Here is a 22009-nt window from a genome sequence, read left to right as displayed (position 1 = left end):
TTGAAGGCATGGTGTGGTGATCATGTGTCCTGGTTATGTAAGATGTTTCAGCCTTTTATAAAATATAAAAATGTCTTATGGAGACTGGATGTGTGTCGCCTTTCTCTTCTGCTTTAGTTCCACTGCTGTGTGTTTAGCTTCGCTCTCTCAGACCCCTTTAGAGACATCACAACCAGGGGGCAATGATTGGGTCATCCCCTTGACCCTGCTGAAGACCTTTGGCCATGTCCACAAGTCACATTAAACCCTCATGCCATCCAAGAGAGGGACTTGTCAGTTCTGTCATCATTTTTATCATCCGTTCATCACCCCCCTGTGATGCGAATGTGGCGCATGTCAGAGCCAGTTGTCTTTGATTTCTTTTGAAGATACCATCACACTCATGTTCAAGGGTGACAGTGAAACATCTGGCGAGATGTTGCTGTAATGATCTCCCACTACAGCAACTAATATCAGTTACATTTAGTGGAAAAATGTACAAATATTCAGCATGAACGAGTCATATATTTAATTGTTTACCTGCATTTGCAGTATACTTATGCAGAAAGCAGGACAGGATTGTGTTATGGGAATGACTGTGAGGCCTTTTCATGAGAAAAAATACTGATAAAAGAAGACAAAACAGCAAAGATTTGAGACAAGGAGCAGATCAGAAACTGAGAGCGACAGAGAGGGTGATGTGGTTGGATTTTCGGTGGGAACGCAGCAAAGCCTGTGTCATAATACGCCCTTATTCTCTGTTTGGAATCTCTAATGAGAGAATCAAATGCTGTGACTCATGTGTAATGGGATTTGCAGAGTCTCGTGCGGTACCGGGGCCCAGCGGGCGGCTCAAAGCCTGTTAAGGTTGGACAAGCATTACAGGCCTGGAGGGGTGTGTGAGTGTAAAGGGAGGGTGGCAGTGTAAGAGGTGTGAGGTACCCCTGACAACACAGTTTTTCAGTGGGACAACTGTGAATGTGGAAAGCTGAATGAAGAAGGAGGCCTTCACCACTCCAGTCATCAGTGTATACCTTATGGTACACTCATAATATCTGTTAATGCCAAAATTTTGTCTTTCAAAAATTGTAAAGATCAGCAGATGAATTTCCTTACCGACAGTCAAATAATCTGAAGAACAAGTATAGGACTTCATGTATTAGAAGTGTCAGATCATCTGATGTTCTGCACTGTGTAGGAGCTAAACTGCCTGGCGAGTCCAGACTTATCTACAAGAAACAGCTAACAAGTTTGGTTTGAGTAGAAAGTCTGCAGTGTCCTAGGCTGCGAGTTTAAGCCACATAGTCTCACAAACTGGACTTCTAATCTAATACTCTTCAGTCTGTATGTCTGTAAGTCCTGGGTCCACTTTGTGGAAAGATCAGAACCACAAGTATCCAAAGCAAGGTTCTCAAAAACATCATTTTGAAAGGCCTCTGTTCTGCTCCATCACAGTAGGATCAATTCAGAAGTTAATTATCAAATCTAATACAGTAAACCATGGATTCTTTGGCTTCTTAGTACTGAGAGGTCAGTGGTGTGGAGGACTGAGGTTCGCCATGGCGACAGTCTTGTTAACCATTCTTCTCAAATCTACTGAATAGGTGAGTGATTGGGTGTCATTGCATTTCGCTAATCAAAGATCAGTAAGTAACCGGACCTGCGTTGTAGCTCACTGGCCACGGAGGAGAGGCTGCTCAGAGGGAGTGGAGGACTGGTAAACGAGTTTGGATGGATTGTGTTTCTGTATCTTTGTTGCACCCAGTAGATTAGGAGACACCCAGTTAAACACTGAACAAGATCTGCTTGCCTGCAACCCCCAGTCCGACCAGGCCATGAATGATTTAGCATGCCGGCTCTGTAGCTCGAGCAGCTGAGTGCTGAGACAGGTGTTCACATGTTCACACCAGCTCTGGATGTCCTGGTGATGCTAACATGATGAACAGAAGACTGATGTTCCAGAAAATGCACTAGCAGGGATATTGGAAGGTCTGAACTTTTAATATTGTACAAAAATGTAGCAGAAGAGGTGAAACTGGGTGAGACTGGAAGAGACGTGCCTTAAAATACCGGGCTTGGGGAAACTGTACATGCTACTGGAACAGATAAATTTGAACTTCTCTGTGGATCATAAGAAGCAGGAAAGTTCTGAATTCTAACACTTAATGTTCGATGGATCACCGTGCGATCACAGGCCATTCTGGAGTATCTAAGGCTCTACAGAGCACTGATGGGTGGATTCTGATGTTCTGAAGTCCTGAATGGAGTTTTGCTGGTCTTCTGTGGCCCTCGCTAGCATGTAGACTACACACAGGCTAGCCTGTGTCTAAATGTGGCATCTCCAGTGGAGCTTTAGGGAAGAACAGGAACGAGTAGCCACTGGTCCATACAGCAGCTGAGATGCAGGTATAACTGGAAGGATGTTGGTATGTTTTGTGTGTCTGTCCAAATATCACTTTTTACCATAAAAAATGGGGGATTTTGTGGGGATCTTTGTTGCAGTGTGTATACTAAACTTACGTACAAACCTTCCTTGTACAGCTACACACACCAAAAACTGCTCTAATCAAATGAAACTCCAGATGCTATTTGAACCTCCCACAATTTGCATAGTCCTTGTCTTTCACATTAATTACACGTGTATCTCTTCTAATATTGTATACTTTTACAGCATTAGTGAACTTTTCACTTCACAGTTTTCCCACCTGTGTCTGTCACATGTTATGATCATTATTCTATAAGACGCAGCCCTGAAGGTTTAATGCCCACTTTCTTCAATAAGGACGTAACAGGATCCCATGGGTCACTTCAGGAGATCCTCTCGTGGATAGTGTTTCTCCCTCTTTGGCCTAGCCTACTTTAGAAGATGAGTATCCCTCTCTCTTTCTCTCTCTCTCTTCCCTCTCTGACTCTTTCTTTCCCTCAGATGAGGTCATCTCCACTCAGCTGTGACGGACACAGTACACTAGGCCGAAGAACCATCTCTTAATTAAGACACTGCGCCGCTCAAGAAATGTGCCGCACGACCTGATCTGCCACAGCAGTGATTGAGTTGATGAACCTTGGTTGGTTTTTTTAATTTTTTAATGAAACTGGTGAAAATCCAGGAAAGCTTTGTAGCAGCTGCACTGACCATGAGCAGCGCAAGTTCTCCTGAAAGACCAGTCAAAGTCACAAGATGCCTGAAGAGTAAAGCCTCATTTTGGTCTCATTTTGGGTCTCCTTTGGACAGAACCGATTTTGACCTTTCTGATGTCCATGTGCTCTATCACACTTGATGTGTCACATGCTTAAGTGTTAGCATCCCTTCTGTCCCTTGTTCCATTGTTCTCCTGTTCAGCACCAAGTTCAGCCTGTTCCCATGTAACAGTGATGGCAAATGGGAGAGAAAGTGGAGTTTGGGAAGTGTGGGGGTGTGGGAGTTCCACCCTCTTCACAATAACCGCAAGACTGAGATTAGTTCTGACATCTCAAATGGGGGACCTTCAATGATATTGTTCACCTGCCTCTTTGGCTTAGACCGAGGGGTGAGTGGGGGGTGGGGGGGTGTTGGGGTCGGTTCTGAAGGGCATGATATGGATGGAGAGACAGAGATGGTGTGATTGGGTGAGTGGAACTGCTGAAATTATTGACTGACAGCTGAGAGCAAATCACACTTAGCAATTATAGGCTTGGTTTAGTGTTGTTACAGGTTGAAACCAAGGTAAACTCACACTGCAAACACACACACACACACACACACAAACACAGAGTTCCTGAACTTTGGGGTTCTGTAGTCCATATTACTGTGCTGCTCATAACAAGTCCCCATTGTTCAGCCGCAGGGCGCTCTAATTGGACACGGACCGTTACAGCACTATTTAGTCTCAAGAAGGCCTCATTTCAGAGGCTCAGATCAGACAAACACAGAGAACCCTCCCTCCTTCACTCCCTCCCTCCCTCACACCCTTGCCCTCTCCTCTTTCTCCGTCCCTCCATCCTCCTCCCGTAGCCCAAATAGGCCAAATCTCCTCCTTTGTCCACAGACTGGCCAGTGTGAAATTCACTCTGACGTTAAATGTTTTCTAATGAATAAATTTTGAAAGGATATGCAGAGGGAATATATGTAATGGAATGTAGACTGCATTTTAAAAGCTTTTTCATTGTCCAGACATTTTTTACCCTTTTTCTCCAGGGGAATTTACAGGACAAAAAAAAAACGGCCTCTTTCAGTAGAGAGCTAATGAGGATTCGGTGTGTGTGTGTGAATCTGGAGTAGGAGCAGGATTTCACCAGGGCTTTGATTCATCAGATTAGATTTAATGTTTCTCTTTTTTTCCCTATTATAATTTGAAAGTCAAATAACTTGTGGTTCTCAGCACTGAAGGGAAAAGAAGACATGAAAATGAACAGAAGAAAGGATTGTGAGCTATAAAAGAGGGCAAAGAAAATGTTTCGTCCAGTATATTGTTAGGGTTTTTCTTTCTACATGCTGACCAGTTTAAAGTGGACCTCAAAAATATTATTCTTCATTTTAATAAATGCTTATACCAGAAAAAGAAATATTAAGCCAAGGCACTCATGAGATACAGTATTGTGGACTTTTATTGGACGCTGACAAAACAGTCCAAATTCTCCATATTATCCTATTTACCAGCTTACAGCACCAGGGACATTTCCACTGTGTAAAGTGAAACATCATGAAGTAACTGGAAGCTTTTACAATGAAGGCAAAATATTTTGTGTATATTACTGTATAGTTATAGATTTAAACGCTTGTGCTTGAGAGCTGTAGTATTTTACTTTTTTTAGGTGTATTTAAAGACCTTTTTACAGTATTTCAGTGTATTTAAAGACCACTGAACTGGAGATGATGTAATGCGATCAGTTGGGCATCTATCCAGCAACCGGAATGCTTGTTCATATGAGATTCCCAGTGAATTATGCTGTCAGTCATACAGACCTGAGCGGAGAGGTCATCGTAATTGGATATCTCATTACACTGCATATACGACAGAAGCCTTTCTAACATCCCTTTAGTTAAACAGTGGGAGGTTTTGCGGTTGGATTACCACAACTCAGTTTTGGATTTCTGTCAACTCGTCCAGTTGTATGATTACTACAGGTGTGTCAAAGTGCAAATGCAACATGTTCCCTGTGCCATGGGTGAAAAAATCACATTCAGAGCATAAGGAAATCATGTTCACTCCTCTAATTTGCAGAAAGGAAAAGGTAAGGTGCGCCAGTTGGACCTGGAGCGGGCGCTTACTGCCAGAGACAGAGTCGGTGTCCAGGACATGGTGCTGCTGGACGCTCACAACAGCGAGACAGCCTTTCTGGACAACCTGAAGAAACGTTTCTCTGAGGACCTGATATACGTGAGTTTGGGTTGACCTGAGAACTGAGTGCACACAGAGAGCAGGCTTTTCCTTTCACCTCACTCTCTCACTGTACTGATGATGAGCTGGAGAGAGCAGGATGGGTTTGATCTCTGCTGTCTTTTTATTTTGAAAATCTATACTAATCCCATGATTTATGGTATCATTTTATTTGTCTTTTTGAAGACTTATATTGGAACCCTACTGATCTCAGTCAACCCGTACAAAGAGTTAGACATCTACAGCAAGAGGCACATGGACCTGTACATGGTGGTCAACTTTTATGAGCTTCCACCACACATGTAAGTCTGTGTGTACCACAGTTTCTATTTGTTCTACATGTCTTGTTTTTCATTGTGCATAAACCAATCGCCTCTACATCTATTACTGTAATATGCCAGCTGCAGCACACACACACACAAACACACACACACAAACACGAAATCATGTAAATGTACAAATCACTCCATATGAAGGTCTCAGGTGTTCTTTAGACCTCAGCAGAACCCACCCTGCAGCCACAATCTCCACCTCCTTATGCATTTACTTCTCCCTCATTGCAGCTACGCCCTGGCGGATAACGCCTACCAGACCATGCTAGCCGAGGCTAATAACCACTTCATTCTGATCTCTGGAGAGAGCGGGGCAGGAAAAACCGAGGCCACTAAGAAGATCCTGCAGTATTACGCCGTTAGCTGCCCCAGCAGCTCCTTACTGAACTCCGTCAGGGACCAAATGCTCATGTCCAATCCTATCCTGGAGGTCAAATCTCCTGCTTTTACATTTAATATGTAGTGTGATTGTATATATTGATAGTAACATATGAAAAGATAAAATACAATATTGAATAGTTATAAATATATAAGTATAGACATTATGTGAACTGCTGCAGCATGTTTAACAGAATCATATTGAGCTTGAAGGTAAATTAATTCTATTAAATCTATTTGTCAGCACACACCATGACATTTAGTGTCCAGGTGGATATACTGTAAATTTATCCTGTACTTACAATGCTAATGTAAATTTGCTTTTTATGTGTATTTGTTTATGTATACTTAAATATCCCGAAGCACTTATTATTCTTATTAGAGAAGTTGTCTGTATCATTTCATTAAATTATTTAATTTTCCTCTCAGGCTTTTGGAAATGCCAAAACACTGAAGAATGACAACTCCAGTCGCTTCGGAAAGTACATGGACATTCAGTTTGACTGCCAGGTTGGAACTGGTTTTACAAATATATCCTTTATCTTTAGATATTTAGGTCAAATCTAATTTAATTTTAGATTAAATAACCAGTGACTAACAATAAGGTCCTGGTGAATAAGTCATATTAACATAAAATGACCTGCTGACAATATACTTTTACATGTACTCCTGAGGTTTAATCCCGAGGTCACTTCATTTCCTAATTTCTGAAAGTTGTACCTCTGTCGTTTCTTGTAGGGAGATGCAGTTGGAGGTCACATCCTCAGCTATCTGCTGGAGAAGTCACGTGTGGTCCATCAGAACCATGGCGAGAGAAATTTCCACATCTTCTACCAGCTGCTGGAGGGAGGAGACGATGACCTGCTGAGACAACTGGGCCTCGAGAGAGACACACAGCACTACAACTACCTGCTACAGGTCTAACACATTTTGTTCTGTAGACTATAGAGATTTAGAATGAGATGTGCTGACATAGGGTCATATTTCTGATATCTGTATTATTGCTGCACTCCTGCAGGGTGAGTGTGCCAAGGTGAGCTCCATCAACGACAGGAACGACTGGAAATCAGTGAAAAACGCCCTCTCGGTCATGCACTTTGATCTCAGCGACATTGAGGTAAGGACGAGGACATTATAGAAGAGCTGTGTGTGTGTGTGTGTGTGTGTGTGTGTACTTAACATCTGTATGTCTGTAGCATCTGTTTGGAACCATTGCAAGTGTTCTGCACCTGGGGAACGTCCAGTTTGATAGAGATACCAAGGGCAATGCTGTCCTCAACTCCAATGCTGAATTGCGCTGGGTATCGAAGGTACCACACACACACACACACACACACACACACAGAGAGTATGACTGGATATTTATTTAAATGGTTATTAAAGGTTGCTGTTTTCTGTGCAGCTGATTGGGGTCCATGTGCAGGTTCTGACTGAGGCTCTGAGCTACAGGAAGATTGAAGCTAGATCAGATGAGGTACTTCATCAACCCCTCACTCAACATCCTGGCTTTTATTAGGAGCCTGTGAGGTGAATTAGTCATGACAGTGGAAGGCTTAAGTTGAGAAAATTAATACTGAGTACTGATCAGCTCTATTCTTATAAATGAAATGAATGTTTTGTAAGATGTAAATGTGTGTTGTCCAGGTTCTGTGTCCTTTCACTGTCGATCATGCCATCTACGCCAGAGACGCGCTGGCTAAAGCCATTTATGGACGCACCTTCACCTGGCTGGTCAACCGCATCAACGAGTCACTCGAGAATCAGGTCAGGAAACAAAGATGAAAAGCAGATTAAGGCTCATAAACCCTTTTCAAAACTCCAGAATTCCAGGCTGTTTAGGTCTCAGCTGAATTAACACAAACCAATAACTTTAGTCATGATCCTTTCTAGGACTCGAACAGAAAAACAGTTATTGGACTGCTGGACATCTATGGGTTTGAGGTCTTCTACGTCAACAGGTACTTTTCTGTTTCCTGTGGTCAATATTATCAATAATGGAATAAAATATATATATATATAATCACTGCAACCACCACTACAGTCCAACATTCAGAGTTTTTATGCATATATAGTAATATATGAAATGATCAATCATTAATGAATATGTGGATAATAATTTATCTAATTAAAGCACCACACACTCCAGTTAGCCCCTGAAACAAATAGACACTTGTAATGAAGGATGTGATCCTTGCACATGTGTGTTGTAGCAAGATAAGAGCACATGGATGAAGTTTGTTTGTCTGTAATCATGTATACGCGTGTGTGTGTGTGTGTGTGTGTGTGTGTGTACGTGTACATGGCTATGTTTCAGTTTTGAGCAGTTTTGTATTAATTATTGCAATGAGAAGCTCCAGCAGCTGTTTATCCAGCTCACACTGAAGGCTGAGCAGGAGGAATATGAAGCTGAGGGCATCGAGGTAACACAAGTCCATTCTTAATAACCACTGAAGAGGCCAGTGAGGAACACCCTGTCACAGCTTTAATAAAAATATCTAACACAGGATGAATCAGAATTAAAGGACTAGTGTTCCATCCAAATGCTATCATCTTATTATATTACTAATAATAAATGTACTGTTTTCTTATTGTGTGTGTGTGTGTCTGTGTGTGTGTCTCAGTGGGAACCAGTACAGTTCTTCAATAACAAAATCATCTGTGACATGGTGGAGGAGAAGCACAGAGGGATCATCTCAGTACTGGTACAGAAACTGCAGAAATGACAATAATTGCAATAATTTCGAGGAGCAGGATAAGAGACAGCAGTGTGTTGAGTTATTTTACCAAGAGTATTGTATCCTCTCAATTTCTTCATCCCTCATTAAGCTCCATCAGGTGTGTGTGTGTGCGTTTGAACAGTGTTGTGCTTTAACCTCTTCATCCCTGTTATATTCTGATTCAGGATGAGGAGTGTGTGATGCCAGGTGATGCGACAGATCTAACCTTTCTGGAAAAGATGGAGAAGAAGATGGGCAATCATCCTCACTTCATCACGTGAGTCAGAACACCTCCCTTTCTAAAGCATTTATATTTTTATGTCTTTAATGTGCAGTACTTCCTGAAAGATCTAACAGCTAGGCTTGTTTCAATTCACAAATGCTAATATCAGTGATTTTCTGATGGATTACCAGGCAGAAGTTAGCTGATAAGAAAACCCGCAGGAGTCTGGAGAGAGGCGACTTCCGTCTGCTTCATTATGCCGGCGAGGTGACTTACTGCGTCGTGGGTGAGACACGTCACATTACACACCCCTTCTAAAGAATTTAAAAATCTTTTTAATATTTCAGTGTAATAAATTCATCATGCACCATTACACAAATGTGCTGCTTTATTTTTAATCAGTGTTTTTTTTTTCACTTCCTGTAGTTGAATTATAATATAGTCAGCTAGAGAAGCACTCTAATATGTCTTATTTAAATAAGAGTACTGAGCCATATAATGTGTGACAATGGAAATGTTAATTGCAGATCTGTGTTCTTTCTCTTGGGGCTGTGACCTTTTTGCTCTAAGCCATTTGTCTCCTCTCACATTTGTGACAGGTTTCATTGACAAGAACAATGACCTGCTGTACAGGCACATTAAAGAGGTGAGTGTGGAGAGCATTCAGACGGGCTCCGCCCACTACACCGGGCATAGTATACAGGATTTAACCTCTTAAACCTGTTCTGTGTGTGTGTGTGTGTGTGTGTGTGAGATAGGTGATGCGGCAGTCGAAGAACTCTATAATGCAGCAGTGTTTCACTTCTGATGAGGTGGACAGTAGGAGAAGACCTGAGACGGTGAGACCAGTGTGATGAATGAGACACAGCTAATCAGAAAGGAGTTTTAAACACATTACCACTGATGTTTGGAGCAGGAGCTTCTTCTCTGAATGATTTGAGCAGCAGTCACCCTTATTACTCCATGATGATGCTTTTAGAATTATTTTTATGCAGCACAGAGTTCTCTAGCATTATAGATCTGCTGTACTCTTCTCTACAGAGTGAATTAGGCCAAATGCTAAAGTGTGAGTTCAGTCATTTTGAACGTGAAAAGGTTTAATGGTGTTTTTTTTTTAATATCATTTAGCTTTGATTCTCTGCAGATATTTACTAGTGTTATATATGTAATGTGTGAAATATTTAAAACACACTATAAATTATTAATAATTATTGTCAGTCTCTTAGACACTATTATCATAAATCACCTTCATTGCTATTAGACTAAAGCAAAAGCAGTTATTTCAGAATAAATGTAAGTGTCTGAGAGTGAGCTAATTTAATCCGAGTGTGAACGTGAACACAGGTGGCGACTCAGTTTAAGAACAGTCTCCAGGGTCTAACTGAGATCCTGATGGCTAAACAGGCCTGGTACGTTCGCTGCCTGAAATCCAACGACAACAAGCAGTCAGGTGAGACAGCACACACACACACACACACACTTTAATTTATACGGTAGCCTATCTGTGTGAAATATAATATAATGCTTGCTATAATTATTGTTAGCATTCAGATTTTCTGGAATATATAGTTAATGGCCTTATCTGTTTCTAAAGAATATAACACTCAGCTGTTTACGTTCACACTTCCAGGAAGGTTTGATGATGTGCTGGTGAGGCACCAGGTGAAGTATTTGGGTCTGATGGAGCATCTGAGAGTCAGGAGAGCCGGTTTTGCATATCGGAAAAGATATGAGGAATTTCTGAAGAGGTATAATTATAATACTGTGTGGATTTTCAACCCAGTGGAAAAACACAAGTGTCTGGATGTTTTCATAAATCAGCAGTAGGGCACCATGCATCAAGCAAATCAGAATTCGAGAAATTGTTTCAGATAACAATCTCTTTCAGGATGTAATGATGATGTTGAGACACATTATGGGGATGTTGCAGGTATAAACCTCTGTGTCCTGATACCTGGCCACACTGGAGAGGAGTTCCTGCTGAGGGAGTGGAGAGACTGGTGCAGCACCTGGGATACCAGCCTGATGAGTACAAGATGGGCCGGTATCTCTCTCTCTCTCTCTCTCTCTCTCTCTCTCTCTGTCTCCCTTTTCCACCCCCCTCTCTCTTATATCTGCCCCCCCCACACACACAGCACATTTTAAAATATAATAAATAACATTAAATATAGAGTGTATTTTGTTTAGTTGAGAAATTGTTCAGTTCCTCCTCCCCTTTCAGCATGTTTCTGATTTTGTTTTATTGAATGTTATACCTTACAGTCTCTAATGCATAGTATTAGTACACATTTATGGACTTTTATTTATTATTAATTATTGTAAAATTATTGTAGTACTGTGTTTGATAACTCAGTATGAAAATGTGTTTGTGGATCAGTGGTTTATGAGCTTATTTTTGTTAAAGCTATTTATTAATATATATTTTTAGACTGAATCTGGTTAACAGTGACTGTAAATGGAGATTATAATGGAAGTTGAAAAAAATCTAATTATATAGGGTGATTTAATTCCTGTCTGCTGTTTGCAGGACTAAAATCTTCATCCGCTATGCCAGGACACTATTCGCCACTGAGGACGCCTATGAGATATGTAAACATGAGCTGGGTCAGTAGAGTCAGAGTTCAGTGAGATGACCGATAGTATGAGGATGTGAGATTTCTAATACTGTATGAATGATATGAACATTTGGATATGTCTGTTTTTTAGTTGCAAAGATTCAAGCCAAGTACAAGGGTTACCGAACTAGAGGAGAGTTCAAAAAACAGAAAGAAGCAGGTACATCATTTCATTTCAGATATTTTCTAGAAATCTTATCAGACATGTGGTAATAAGACGTACGTGTTCCTACCATCAGCTACTAAAATTGAAACATGCTGGAGAGGAGTACAGGCTCGGAAAGAGAGAGAGAAACGAGCCTGGGCTGTCAAAGTCATCAAAAAGTAAGTAACACCAGGGACGGGTGAAGAACTGGACATCCATGGAAATTTATTTAAAAGTGAGTAGCTCTACTGATGATCAGGGTGATATTGAGGCTGACTTCCTCCCTGAGGCACTACAATTTTATACTGTGTCCAGTTTTTAAATTATTATCTTAGATATTATTTATTAGCATCAAGTATAACTTTCAAATATATATGAAACATAACGTGATGTGATTTGGTTATTTGTGTTTTTATAGATTTATTAAGGCTTATTTGACACGTGGTGAAGCAAAAACCACAGATAACTCGGAGTACCTGGCGTTTGTCAGACAGAGCTACCTCAAAAGGCTGAAAGATAATCTACCAAAAAGTGTTTTGGATAAAACCACATGGCTCACACCCCCACCTGTAATGAGAGAGGTAGTGATATATTACACTTTACTCTATCAACATGTCTTAATACTGTATTCATAATATTCTTAATATTCATTTGAATGAGTACAGCTTAGTCACATGTTTCAGGTAACATTTTTATTAATGACCTGATCATCAGTCCCTGTTTTATCTCTGGTCCTTGTCCTTGTAGGCGTCAGAGATGCTGCGGCGGCTGCACACGCGCTGGTTAGTGAGGAAATACGTGCGAGGGATCACACCTCAGAGAAAAGCCCAGGTAATAATAATAACAACAACTTTATTTATGAAACACATTTCATACATTTTGTAACACAGCCTGTCGTATCCACCGTGAACTCCATTATTAATGTTAATAATGTGGTGATGAATAAAGGACGAATCTTCTCTTCTCTTCTCTTCTCTTCTCTTCTCTTCTCTTCTCTTCTCTTCTCTTCTCTTCTCTTCTCTTCTCTTCTCTTCTCTTCTCTTCTCTTCTCTTCTCTTCTCTTCTCTTCTCTTCTCTTCTCTTCTCTTCTCTTCTCTTCTCTTCTCTTCTCTTCTCTTCTCTTCTCTTCTCTTCTGCTAGCTGCAGCTGAAGGTGGTCACCAGCGACATCTTTAAAGGGAAGAAGGAAAACTACCCTCAGAGTGTTGCTGTGCCTTTTGTGGACACCAGGATCGGTCAGTAAACTTCATATCACTATCATTATCATCACTACCATCATCATCATCATCATCATCATCATCCTCATGTTTATTATATAGTTTAAGAAGCCCTAAAATATTATCATTCAATATTTACACACTCTGGTTTAATGAGTGTAAATCAGTGCTCTGTACTGGATGGTTAATCCTGAGAGTTTGACCCTGTTGTCTTTTTTTTATCATGGCGTCTTGTGTCTCTCTGTAGGTGAACAGGACATTAACGAGCGTGTCCTGCAGACAGTGAAACAGGAACGAATCAAGGTACATATAGCGCAACCAAGCAAATCATCACTTTATCCCCTTTGTCTGTTTTATCTGTTCATCCATGTCTATCTGTTTCTCTGGTGTTTCTGTCTCTGCAGTACAGTGTTCCTGTGGTGAAATATGACCGGAACGGGTTCAAGCCTCGACCCAGGCAGTTCATTCTCACCCAGGTTGCACTTTATGTAGCAGAAGAAGCCAAGCTCAAACAGAGAGTCGAGTACGTCTCACTCAAAGGTGAACTATTAACCTTTAGGTTCTGTTTTCTTTTTATTTCATCGATACACTTGCTAAACTTTTTTTTTTATCAGGCTCTGCATTACTCCCACTGATAAAGCTTTTAGAGACACAGATGAGAGTTACACATCACACATCAGTGCTAATGAGAAGCAGGTTATAGAAATGGAATCATGGTAGTAGATCACCATTAGCCCTATACTGTCATTAAAATATCATATCTAATGTTAAGATTCAGTTGTGTCAGTGTATTCAGGTTGTGTAACAGTGTTGTGATGTCATTATGTTTTGTAGGTGTTTCTGTCAGTAACCTGGGAGACACTTTCATGATCCTCCACGTGGTCTGTGATGGCCCTAAACAAAAGGTACTGAGATCGGATTGAGCGTCTAGGCTGATTCATACCATCACTACCATCAGATTTACTAAACATGAAAATGTATTAAATATTAAGACAGTCCTGTCCTCCTTTAGGGAGATCTCATACTTCAGTGTGATCACCTCTATGAAGTTCTGACCAAACTGAGCATTCTGGCAAAAAAGCAGAACGCCATCAATGTGCTTCAGGCAAGGTGATGTCACTTCCTGTCTGACTTTTCACAAGTGTGCTTAAAGAATGCAGGTTTATTGATCTTCAACATTCGCTAGTTCATAAATCTTTACAAATTAATTAATATATAATTATTAATACCCTCACCCTATCAAACCATCTAAACTAGTTGTGACCTGCTCTGTGTAACCTGTCCAGCTAACACACTAATGTTTGATCCTGTTTAAGTATTAAGTTTGAGATCAGTGGAGGTAAGGAGAACTTTGTGGACTTCACCACTGGACAGGAAGCTACAGTGTACAAGGACAAAACTGGACATCTGATGGTGGTGAGTGAAAACCTCCTCTCTTTACACTGGTTTAATAAATAGCTTTCTAACCTGCTTTAATTAAATTCTACCTGCTTTACTAAAATTACTAAATATATTTACTATAAATATATTTATATATACTATTTACCTGTGTAAATAGTATAATACACTCAGTGTCTGATAATCAGTGAATTAGTGATGTCATTAATGTTTGTAGAAAATATTAACTGGAATCGGATCATAAAAGGTCAGTGTGGGTCTCGGGATTTACACTCAGACCTGATTTTAAGTGATTTATCAGTTATATATAACATCAATTTTAATTCTGAATCCTGATTGGTCAGAAGGTGATTAATTCTCTATAACAGCAGCTCTGACAGGTTTATAACAACACACTGGCTCTAAGTTATCGTTTCTATATTAACAGTTAAAATTATTACTCTGGATCATGAGGAATAACACATTTGGAGTCATGCTGTTTTTATTCCTCACTTAATAAAATATTGTAAATCTTATTGCTGTGGAATTATTTATTAGTCCTGAATGCTGATGTGTCTTGGGCGTGAACTTTAGATAAGGGAATTTTAATGTAAAGCTTTAATCTTGTTTATTTTAGGTCACCCCAAGGCTGAGATCACGATGATGTGAGTAATGAGGAAGATCAGCTTCTACTGTCCCACATTAACATCTAGTTCAGCTCTGGAAGGAAAAAAAACTATTGTTCAGGTCTCTTTAACTGATTATAACTCAGAGAACTTCTCTTAATTAACATCTGTTACTGGCTTACAGATGTTTCCTGTTTTTATCCCCATTTAAGAATCAGTTCATCTTTACCATCCTTGAAAAGGTTTCCTGGACCTGCAGCACAAAGCCATATGTACGATAAGGTTTTATACTTAAATGTACAAAATGCAGAAATAGACGAGCACAAGAAAAGATTCTGGTCCTGGAAAAATTGGTAGAAATATTTATTTGTGATAAGGAGTGTATAAATATAATTGTATGTAAAACATTTCTTAAGTCATGTGCACATCTGTACAAACATCTCTACAGAATACGGATTACATAATGTGCCTTTAATAAAACTAGTGACAGACAATAAAACTGACTGAGTTCACACACACACACTAAACAAGAGGCATATTTTAACTGAAATTATATGAGACTTTGCTGATCTAGGATCAGCTTTCATACTGTAGCAAAAAATAATACAGAGCTTCCTGATCTGGGGTCAGTAATGTCACTGCCGATCTGGGGTCAGTAATGTCACTGCCGATCCGGGGTCAGTAACGTCACTGCCGATCCGGGGTCAGTAACGTCACTGCCGATCCGGGGTCAGTAATGTCACTGCCGATCCGGGGTCAGTAACGTCACTGCCGATCCGGGGTCAGTAATCTCACTGCCGATCCGGGGTCAGTAATGTCACTGCCGATCCGGGGTCAGTAACGTCACTGCCGATCCGGGGTCAGTAATCTCACTGCCGATCCGGGGTCAGTAATGTCACTGCCGATCCGGGGTCAGTAACGTCACTGCCGATCCGGGGTCAGTAATGTCACTGCCGATCCGGGGTCAGTAATGTCACTGCCGATCCAGGGTCAGCTCTACACTTTCAATACAAGCTACAGTCATCATGTGAAAAGCACAAGCTGATCCTGGATCTGTCATCTGGTGGGAAACGCTCCTTCAGCAGAGTTTACAGTTACCTTTATTACTGATGGTCCAGACTCAGAGCTTCAGCTGTGTTTCTATCATGAACACCAGCACTCAGCAGACCCACAGCCAGAGGCACTGCTACCTCCTGTGATTAATAATTAAACACACGCTTTTCCTCCTGTAATCCACCTCATCACAAACAAGTGTCACTCAGCCTCACTGACATGATTTATAGGGTAGTTATTGCTCTCAGTGACCACAGCCTGCTTTCTAAAGGGGCAAAACGAGCACAATGCTGCCCTCTGGTGGATAAAACGAGTTACACTCTCTTCTCTCACTCCATCACTATTCTCAGTACTTAAAGCTGATCAGTAGTGAGAAACCCAAAACAAATCCGCGATCACAGAGACGTTAGTCACACAATCAGTACTCAGCAGTCCAGTAATTAGCTGTTAACATGCGACACGCACACAACCTGATAAAGGCTAACACTGTCCATTTTAGAGCTGCGACTGCAGTAACGTTTCACCTCTGAGTGTTTAAGACTCCTGACTGCTGCTCACTTCCAGAAGATTCAACTTCCTCACTATTCATATACACACTCCTCTGTCAGGTCAAAATCAGCTACATTCACGCAGATGGAAGAGAAACAAAAAGCACAACGCACGCAATCCTGCCATCAGAGAATCAGAAAATCAGACCATATTTTAGAACGTATAAAGGGACAGAAGTGAATTCTCTCAGAATTCAGTGATTGTTATATGACTGTGTGTCTCTCCCTCCCTCTCCTGTGTGAATTCTCAATCAGCAATGTGATCACTGACAGGAGAGAGAGAGAGAGAGAGAGAGAGAGAGAGGGAGAGAGAGGTGGAGCTGGGTGATTAAGGCACAGGGGTTGCAGGTCAGAGGTCAGACGAGAGTTAGGTCACTGGTGGTGATGCGTGCGGTCATCGGGTCGTTTGATGTGGATCCTGCGCACACGGTCCACGCGTTCACGCTCCTCGTCCTCGTCCAGGTGGTGTGAGCGTCCCGCAGCGCCCCCTGTGGCCTCCAGCAGCGCGTTGTCTGGCCCGCGGCCGTCCTGACACTCGTACAGCAGGATGTTCAGCGTCTCCTCATAGATCCGTGCTTCAGGGAACTCGACCTGGGTTACAGCAGAGACGCCATTACAGGAGTTAATTCAGTTAAACATAAATACACAACTATACTCCAGTTTAATTCAGAATAAAGCTCTTACAGCATTAAAGACATGTTTCATTTACAGAACTCTATAAAGGGGTGTGTCCGAGTCACACTGCTGTCTGTATAAACACACAGTGAGACGCTCTTCCTGTCCGTTACCTTGGTCTGCTTCTTCTCAGTAGCGTAGACGATGGAGGTGCAGCACACCTCTGCGATCTTCCTGCCCTGCCCGTAAAATGACCAGCAGCAGATCTCGTCTCCGATCACGTCTTTAATGAAGAGCACTCGGCCGTTAAAGCGCAGAGACAGCTTATCGAACAGCTCGATGTTCTTCAGCATGTTGTCGTCCGAGTTACTGGAGACGGTGAGATCAGATTTAACGTCAGGGTTTAAACACACACCCACAGACACTGCATCATTCCTCAGAGATAAATATTCACCCTCACCTGGTGTAGGAGTATTTATTGTTGCTCCTGTTGTACAGCAGTTTAACGGTGGGCTGGTGAACAAACACAGGGGATTTAATAAACGTTTTCTTCACCATTAAAAAGCAGTATCAGGCGTCTTCTCGTGCTGCTGTACCTTATTCGATGTGGCGATGAGTTTCTGCTCTTCCTTAGGTGATGTCACCAAGGGTACTTTGCAGAAGGGTTCATAGGCATCTTTATTCTAGAGGAATTTTTACATAGGATTAAAAATGAGAGAGAGGAAGCTGTACAATGTGCTCGACTGACACACTGTTCATTTTATCATTTAAATAATAAACTGCAGCTCTGTGGAAAGGAGATGTGTGTTATACAGAGGTGTTGTACACTGGTGAGTCTGTAGGGTGTGTGTGTGTGTGTGTGTGTGTGTTACCTGCAGTGCAGCCTGACACTCGTCCACTAGACCCTGCACCAGGTAGTACTTGGCTTCAGCCAGCAGCTCCTCTGTCTCTCTCCTGCTCTCAGGCAGAGGCACCACGCCGTCACGCAGGTAATTCAGCACAGTGCCGAAGTGTTTCCCACATCGATCAATCAGGATCCATCCTGCAGGGGGAGACACAGAGCAGAGCATCACCTCCTCTGAGTTATTACATAGCTGCTGGATTTCATCATGGAACTGCTGTGTGTGTGTGTGTGTTAAAGTACCTTCGCTGTCAGTCAGCACCTCCATGCGGCCGCTGAACATGGCCTTCAGCATGGTGTCCTGCTTGGTCAGGGTCTGCATGGTGGTGTAGTAAAGAGCTCCGCCCACATTCAGCTTCACGTACTTGGAGCTCGGACTCGACCCCTTGAACGAGGTGGTCCGGGTCGTCGCGGCCGGCACAGCCGAGCTCACAGCACTCTCTCCTGACATCTCTTCCTGTAACACACACACACACACACACAGTGATGACTACAGAGGAACCCTGAGCTGTAATCTGCCCAGATTAGATAACCAGGGCGAGGCAGGAAGTGTGAGCAGTTAAAAGTGTTAGACCTTTAACAGCAGTGCCATGTTTTTCATTTCATACAGTGTAACTACTTCCGGTTACAGCGCTGTTAACCCCAACTCTACAGCTGACACAAAGCCTTATTCACTATTTCCACTTATTAACCACCCGTATTCCGATAAGCCCCGCCTCCTGAGCGCAGATAGACCGCTGCGTCGGAGAGTGAGTCCGTGTGCTGATTGGACAGTTCCGCATCACGTTTTAAATATTAGCCAATCCTCATCGAGGAGGCGGGATTCATTGAAATACAGGTGGAGAGAAAAAAATAAAATAAAACAAAATCAGATCAGTCACAAATAGAATTCATCATTAGCTTTAGAAGAGCCTTTAAACGCATTACCGCGAAAAAACCCGTTAAAAAACACAGAAACCTTCCTCCGTTACTGAGAGTTAAACCGCTACTAATCACACGCAGCTGATCTTTACCTCCCTGGAGAAAGAACTAAACAAATCAACACGATTATACTGAAGATATTTCAACATTCAGCCTATTATAATAACACGGTCACTGTCCGTGCAGATAAACTGACGGAGAAAACCACAAAAACTGGTATTTTACCATAGAAAGCCTCCCCGACGACTTCGGGCCCTGAAACCTAGGATTAATCACTTCCGGTTACAAACTGAGCATGCGCACTAAGCCGCATTCTTCAGCGGTGACGTTTGTTTTCGCCGTCATGTTTCTGACGTCATCGGGATACAGATTTTCTAAAATAATAATGATAATAATAATAATAATAATAATAATAATAGTATTTTAAATATAGAACAGCAGAACATTTATTACATTATATAGTAAAGCGACTAATTTACCACTTCATCAGTCACTGATGTAAATAAAACAGCAACATTATTTTAATTTAATTAATTTATTTATTGTGTATCTTTATGACCAAAAGGAAACGCTGTATTCTTGTCTATTTTATTTAAATATATCAAACATGTTCCTTTATTCAGCGTCCCTCAGCTCCAGACAGTTCGGCTTGTTGTCTTTGGAGTTTCACATCTTCATTAAATTGCTCCTGTGGGTGTTATTAATAAAATTGTGTCTAAATTATTGTGTGATACATTTAACTAAAACCTGGAATTTTATTACATTTAGACTGTAACACCTTCGCGGGTCTCCAGAGTCGCACCCTTTACAAACACCCTTTTTCCTAATAGTTGTTTCTACACGGAATGTTTTGTAAGATGCACAAATGTAGGCCGGTATGCGGCGTTTATTTATTTTTTTCCCTACCCGTTTTCAGACACAAGTTGATTGGACTTGAACCTTTCTGTGAATGTTAAAATCTGTTAGGAAATTTCAGCGTGTTTGTGGTTAGAGCTCGATTCAGACTGAGTTTGTTAGAAGAAGAACTTTTGGCAATACTGATGGCATATTTACGGGATACTGGAACATAAAAAAAAATATATTTTGACGACTGTACTCCTCACTTCTGTCCAGTAGGTGGCGCTAATACACCATAACGCTGGATGCCAGCTCCTTTAATCCAAAGAAGTGGTGTTAATCAATTGATTTATTTCAGCTAGTTTATATTCTTAAGAAAACGGCGCTTCAGTCGTACAGTCAGCGAGTAAGTAGCAGTAGAGAAACCAGCAAGATGGGGAACATGAGCACACGTACCTTGGTGTGACTCTGATAAATAATCTGACAGCCATGATGGAGTCTGTCGGGTCACAACAGAGGCAGGTAACGATTGCCAAACTGTCAAAAGGTGTTGAATTTAACGCAAAGGAGATCGAGGACTGTAAATCTGCATCCAGTGACCTTGGAAAAGAGGTGTCTAAGATGGCGAAGGAAAATGTGGAGCTGAAGGAGCGGGTTCAGGAACTGGAGCGTTTTAAAAGAGAAAACTGAAGAGAGAACATGGGACCATGTACTTGGGATCATGGTGAAGATCAATCCACAGTGGTCCACAAGATTGGAAAGTCTGGTGGATTCGGTACATCATGTGGGAAAGTAGGAGATGGAGCGAAACCGACAGGTGGTTATCCAGTTCACCATGAGGCACTACAGAGATGAGTTCTGGCCTCTGACGAAGAATTCCTCAGTAAAGAGTTGAACATCAGTTTTGCAGAGCACATCCTTCCAGTGGACAGGGAGGCAAGAGCACTACTGTGGCTGCAGATAAAGCAGGCAAGAGAAGCAGGTCACTGAGCCTGTTTCAGAGGTCCATATGGCTACATCAACAGGAATAGAATCTCTGCTTCATAAAGATTTTGCGGTCTGTCTTTACAAAGGAACTTAAGAAAGACTCTGTAATGTCTGTTTAATGGACATTAAGCACTTCTTTCACAGCAAGGTTTATTCCTTCTTATTTACTCTGTTCTTGTTCTTCAGTGTTATGGGTTTTGCAAAGCTGAAATGCAAAGCTCTGTTCTTATTCTGTAAAGGTAAAAAGGCACACTGTTATTTGTTACAAGAAACTCACTCGAGGGATTTAGAGGAGAAATGTTGGACTAATCAGTAGGGGGATAAAATCTTATTTTGTCATGGACTGAATCGTTCAGTGGGAGTTGTACATAAATCCAGTGATAATGCTCAATGGCTCATTTGTGTGCTTATCGTTGATAACATGTTTATTATAATAGGAAATATATATGGTTATAATAATAATAATAATAATAATAATAAAAAACAGGGAACTGCTATTGGAGGTTTCTGAAGTTATAATGAGCCTGAAACCTGCAGATTCTACAGAGAATATTATACTAGGAGGAGATTTGACCATGGTACAGGATGACTGGCTGGACTGCTTTCTGTCTAAATTTAATAGTCGTCACTATAATCCTATTTTATGTCATTTTTGTAGTTCATTTGTCTTATTTCACCCCTGGAGAGATTTATATCCCAATTATTGTCAGTATTCTTAGTTAAAATCAGATGGGACAAGCAAATCAAGATTGGACTTCTGGCTTATTTCAATCCAGGCTTGATAGTATCTATGTGGAAAAGGTGAAAGGTGCTTACATCCGTTCAAGGGCCAAGTGGATAGAATAAGGGGAGAGAAATTCAGAGATCGGAAGAAATTTAGATTGGAAAAAAGCAGGCATGAGAAAAATAATATACGATCTTTAATTATTGATGGCAGTGAGTTTTCTGGTGCTAATGACATTGCATAAAAAATCTTTCTCTTTTATAGTAAATTATATAAGTCGACATTTTCTAAAATTAACACAGATGCTTTTTTTGATCGCATTTATTCCACAGATCAGTTTAGAGTTTAAAGAGATTTGTGATGCAAACATTTCTTTACAGGAGATAGAAAATGCTTTATCCTCTGACAAATCTCCTGGCTCCGATGGTTTAACGGCAAACTTTTACAAAATTTTTTGG

At 41.2% G+C, this 22009-nt stretch overlaps 2 protein-coding genes across 2 annotated transcripts; one reads left to right on the top strand and one right to left on the bottom strand.

Annotated features, from left to right (window-relative positions):
- The first annotated feature begins 1450 nt into the window (after positions 1 to 1450).
- myo1ha (myosin IHa) lies at positions 1451 to 15158 on the top strand. Its single transcript, XM_058375193.1, has 32 exons — positions 1451 to 2385; positions 5181 to 5336; positions 5523 to 5638; positions 5900 to 6098; positions 6476 to 6556; positions 6785 to 6964; positions 7065 to 7163; positions 7243 to 7356; positions 7449 to 7520; positions 7691 to 7810; positions 7937 to 8004; positions 8361 to 8466; positions 8668 to 8748; positions 8949 to 9040; positions 9178 to 9272; positions 9586 to 9632; positions 9745 to 9825; positions 10331 to 10436; positions 10617 to 10734; positions 10917 to 11030; positions 11514 to 11590; positions 11693 to 11761; positions 11841 to 11925; positions 12165 to 12327; positions 12494 to 12577; positions 12887 to 12980; positions 13210 to 13265; positions 13367 to 13502; positions 13797 to 13867; positions 13975 to 14072; positions 14279 to 14378; positions 14977 to 15158. The coding sequence occupies exons 1-32, from the start codon at positions 2380 to 2382 to the stop codon at positions 15001 to 15003; spliced, it is 3111 nt and encodes a 1036-aa protein (XP_058231176.1). The 5' UTR covers positions 1451 to 2379; the 3' UTR covers positions 15004 to 15158.
- Positions 15159 to 15298: 140 nt separating this feature from the next.
- Positions 15299 to 19325, bottom strand: kctd10 (potassium channel tetramerization domain containing 10). The gene is made up of 7 exons (XM_058375194.1): positions 19229 to 19325; positions 18326 to 18539; positions 18054 to 18223; positions 17778 to 17864; positions 17642 to 17694; positions 17355 to 17550; positions 15299 to 17157 (listed from the first exon to the last, which is right to left on the bottom strand). The coding sequence occupies exons 1-7, from the start codon at positions 19229 to 19231 to the stop codon at positions 16939 to 16941; spliced, it is 942 nt and encodes a 313-aa protein (XP_058231177.1). The 5' UTR covers positions 19232 to 19325; the 3' UTR covers positions 15299 to 16938.
- Positions 19326 to 22009: the final 2684 nt, after the last annotated feature.

The sequence above is a fragment of the Hemibagrus wyckioides genome, linkage group LG22 (genome assembly GCF_019097595.1).
Source record: "Hemibagrus wyckioides isolate EC202008001 linkage group LG22, SWU_Hwy_1.0, whole genome shotgun sequence".
Taxonomy (NCBI): Eukaryota; Metazoa; Chordata; class Actinopteri; order Siluriformes; family Bagridae; genus Hemibagrus; species Hemibagrus wyckioides.
Note: the sequence above shows the minus strand (reverse complement) of the source record. Positions and strands in the feature narration are given on the sequence as shown.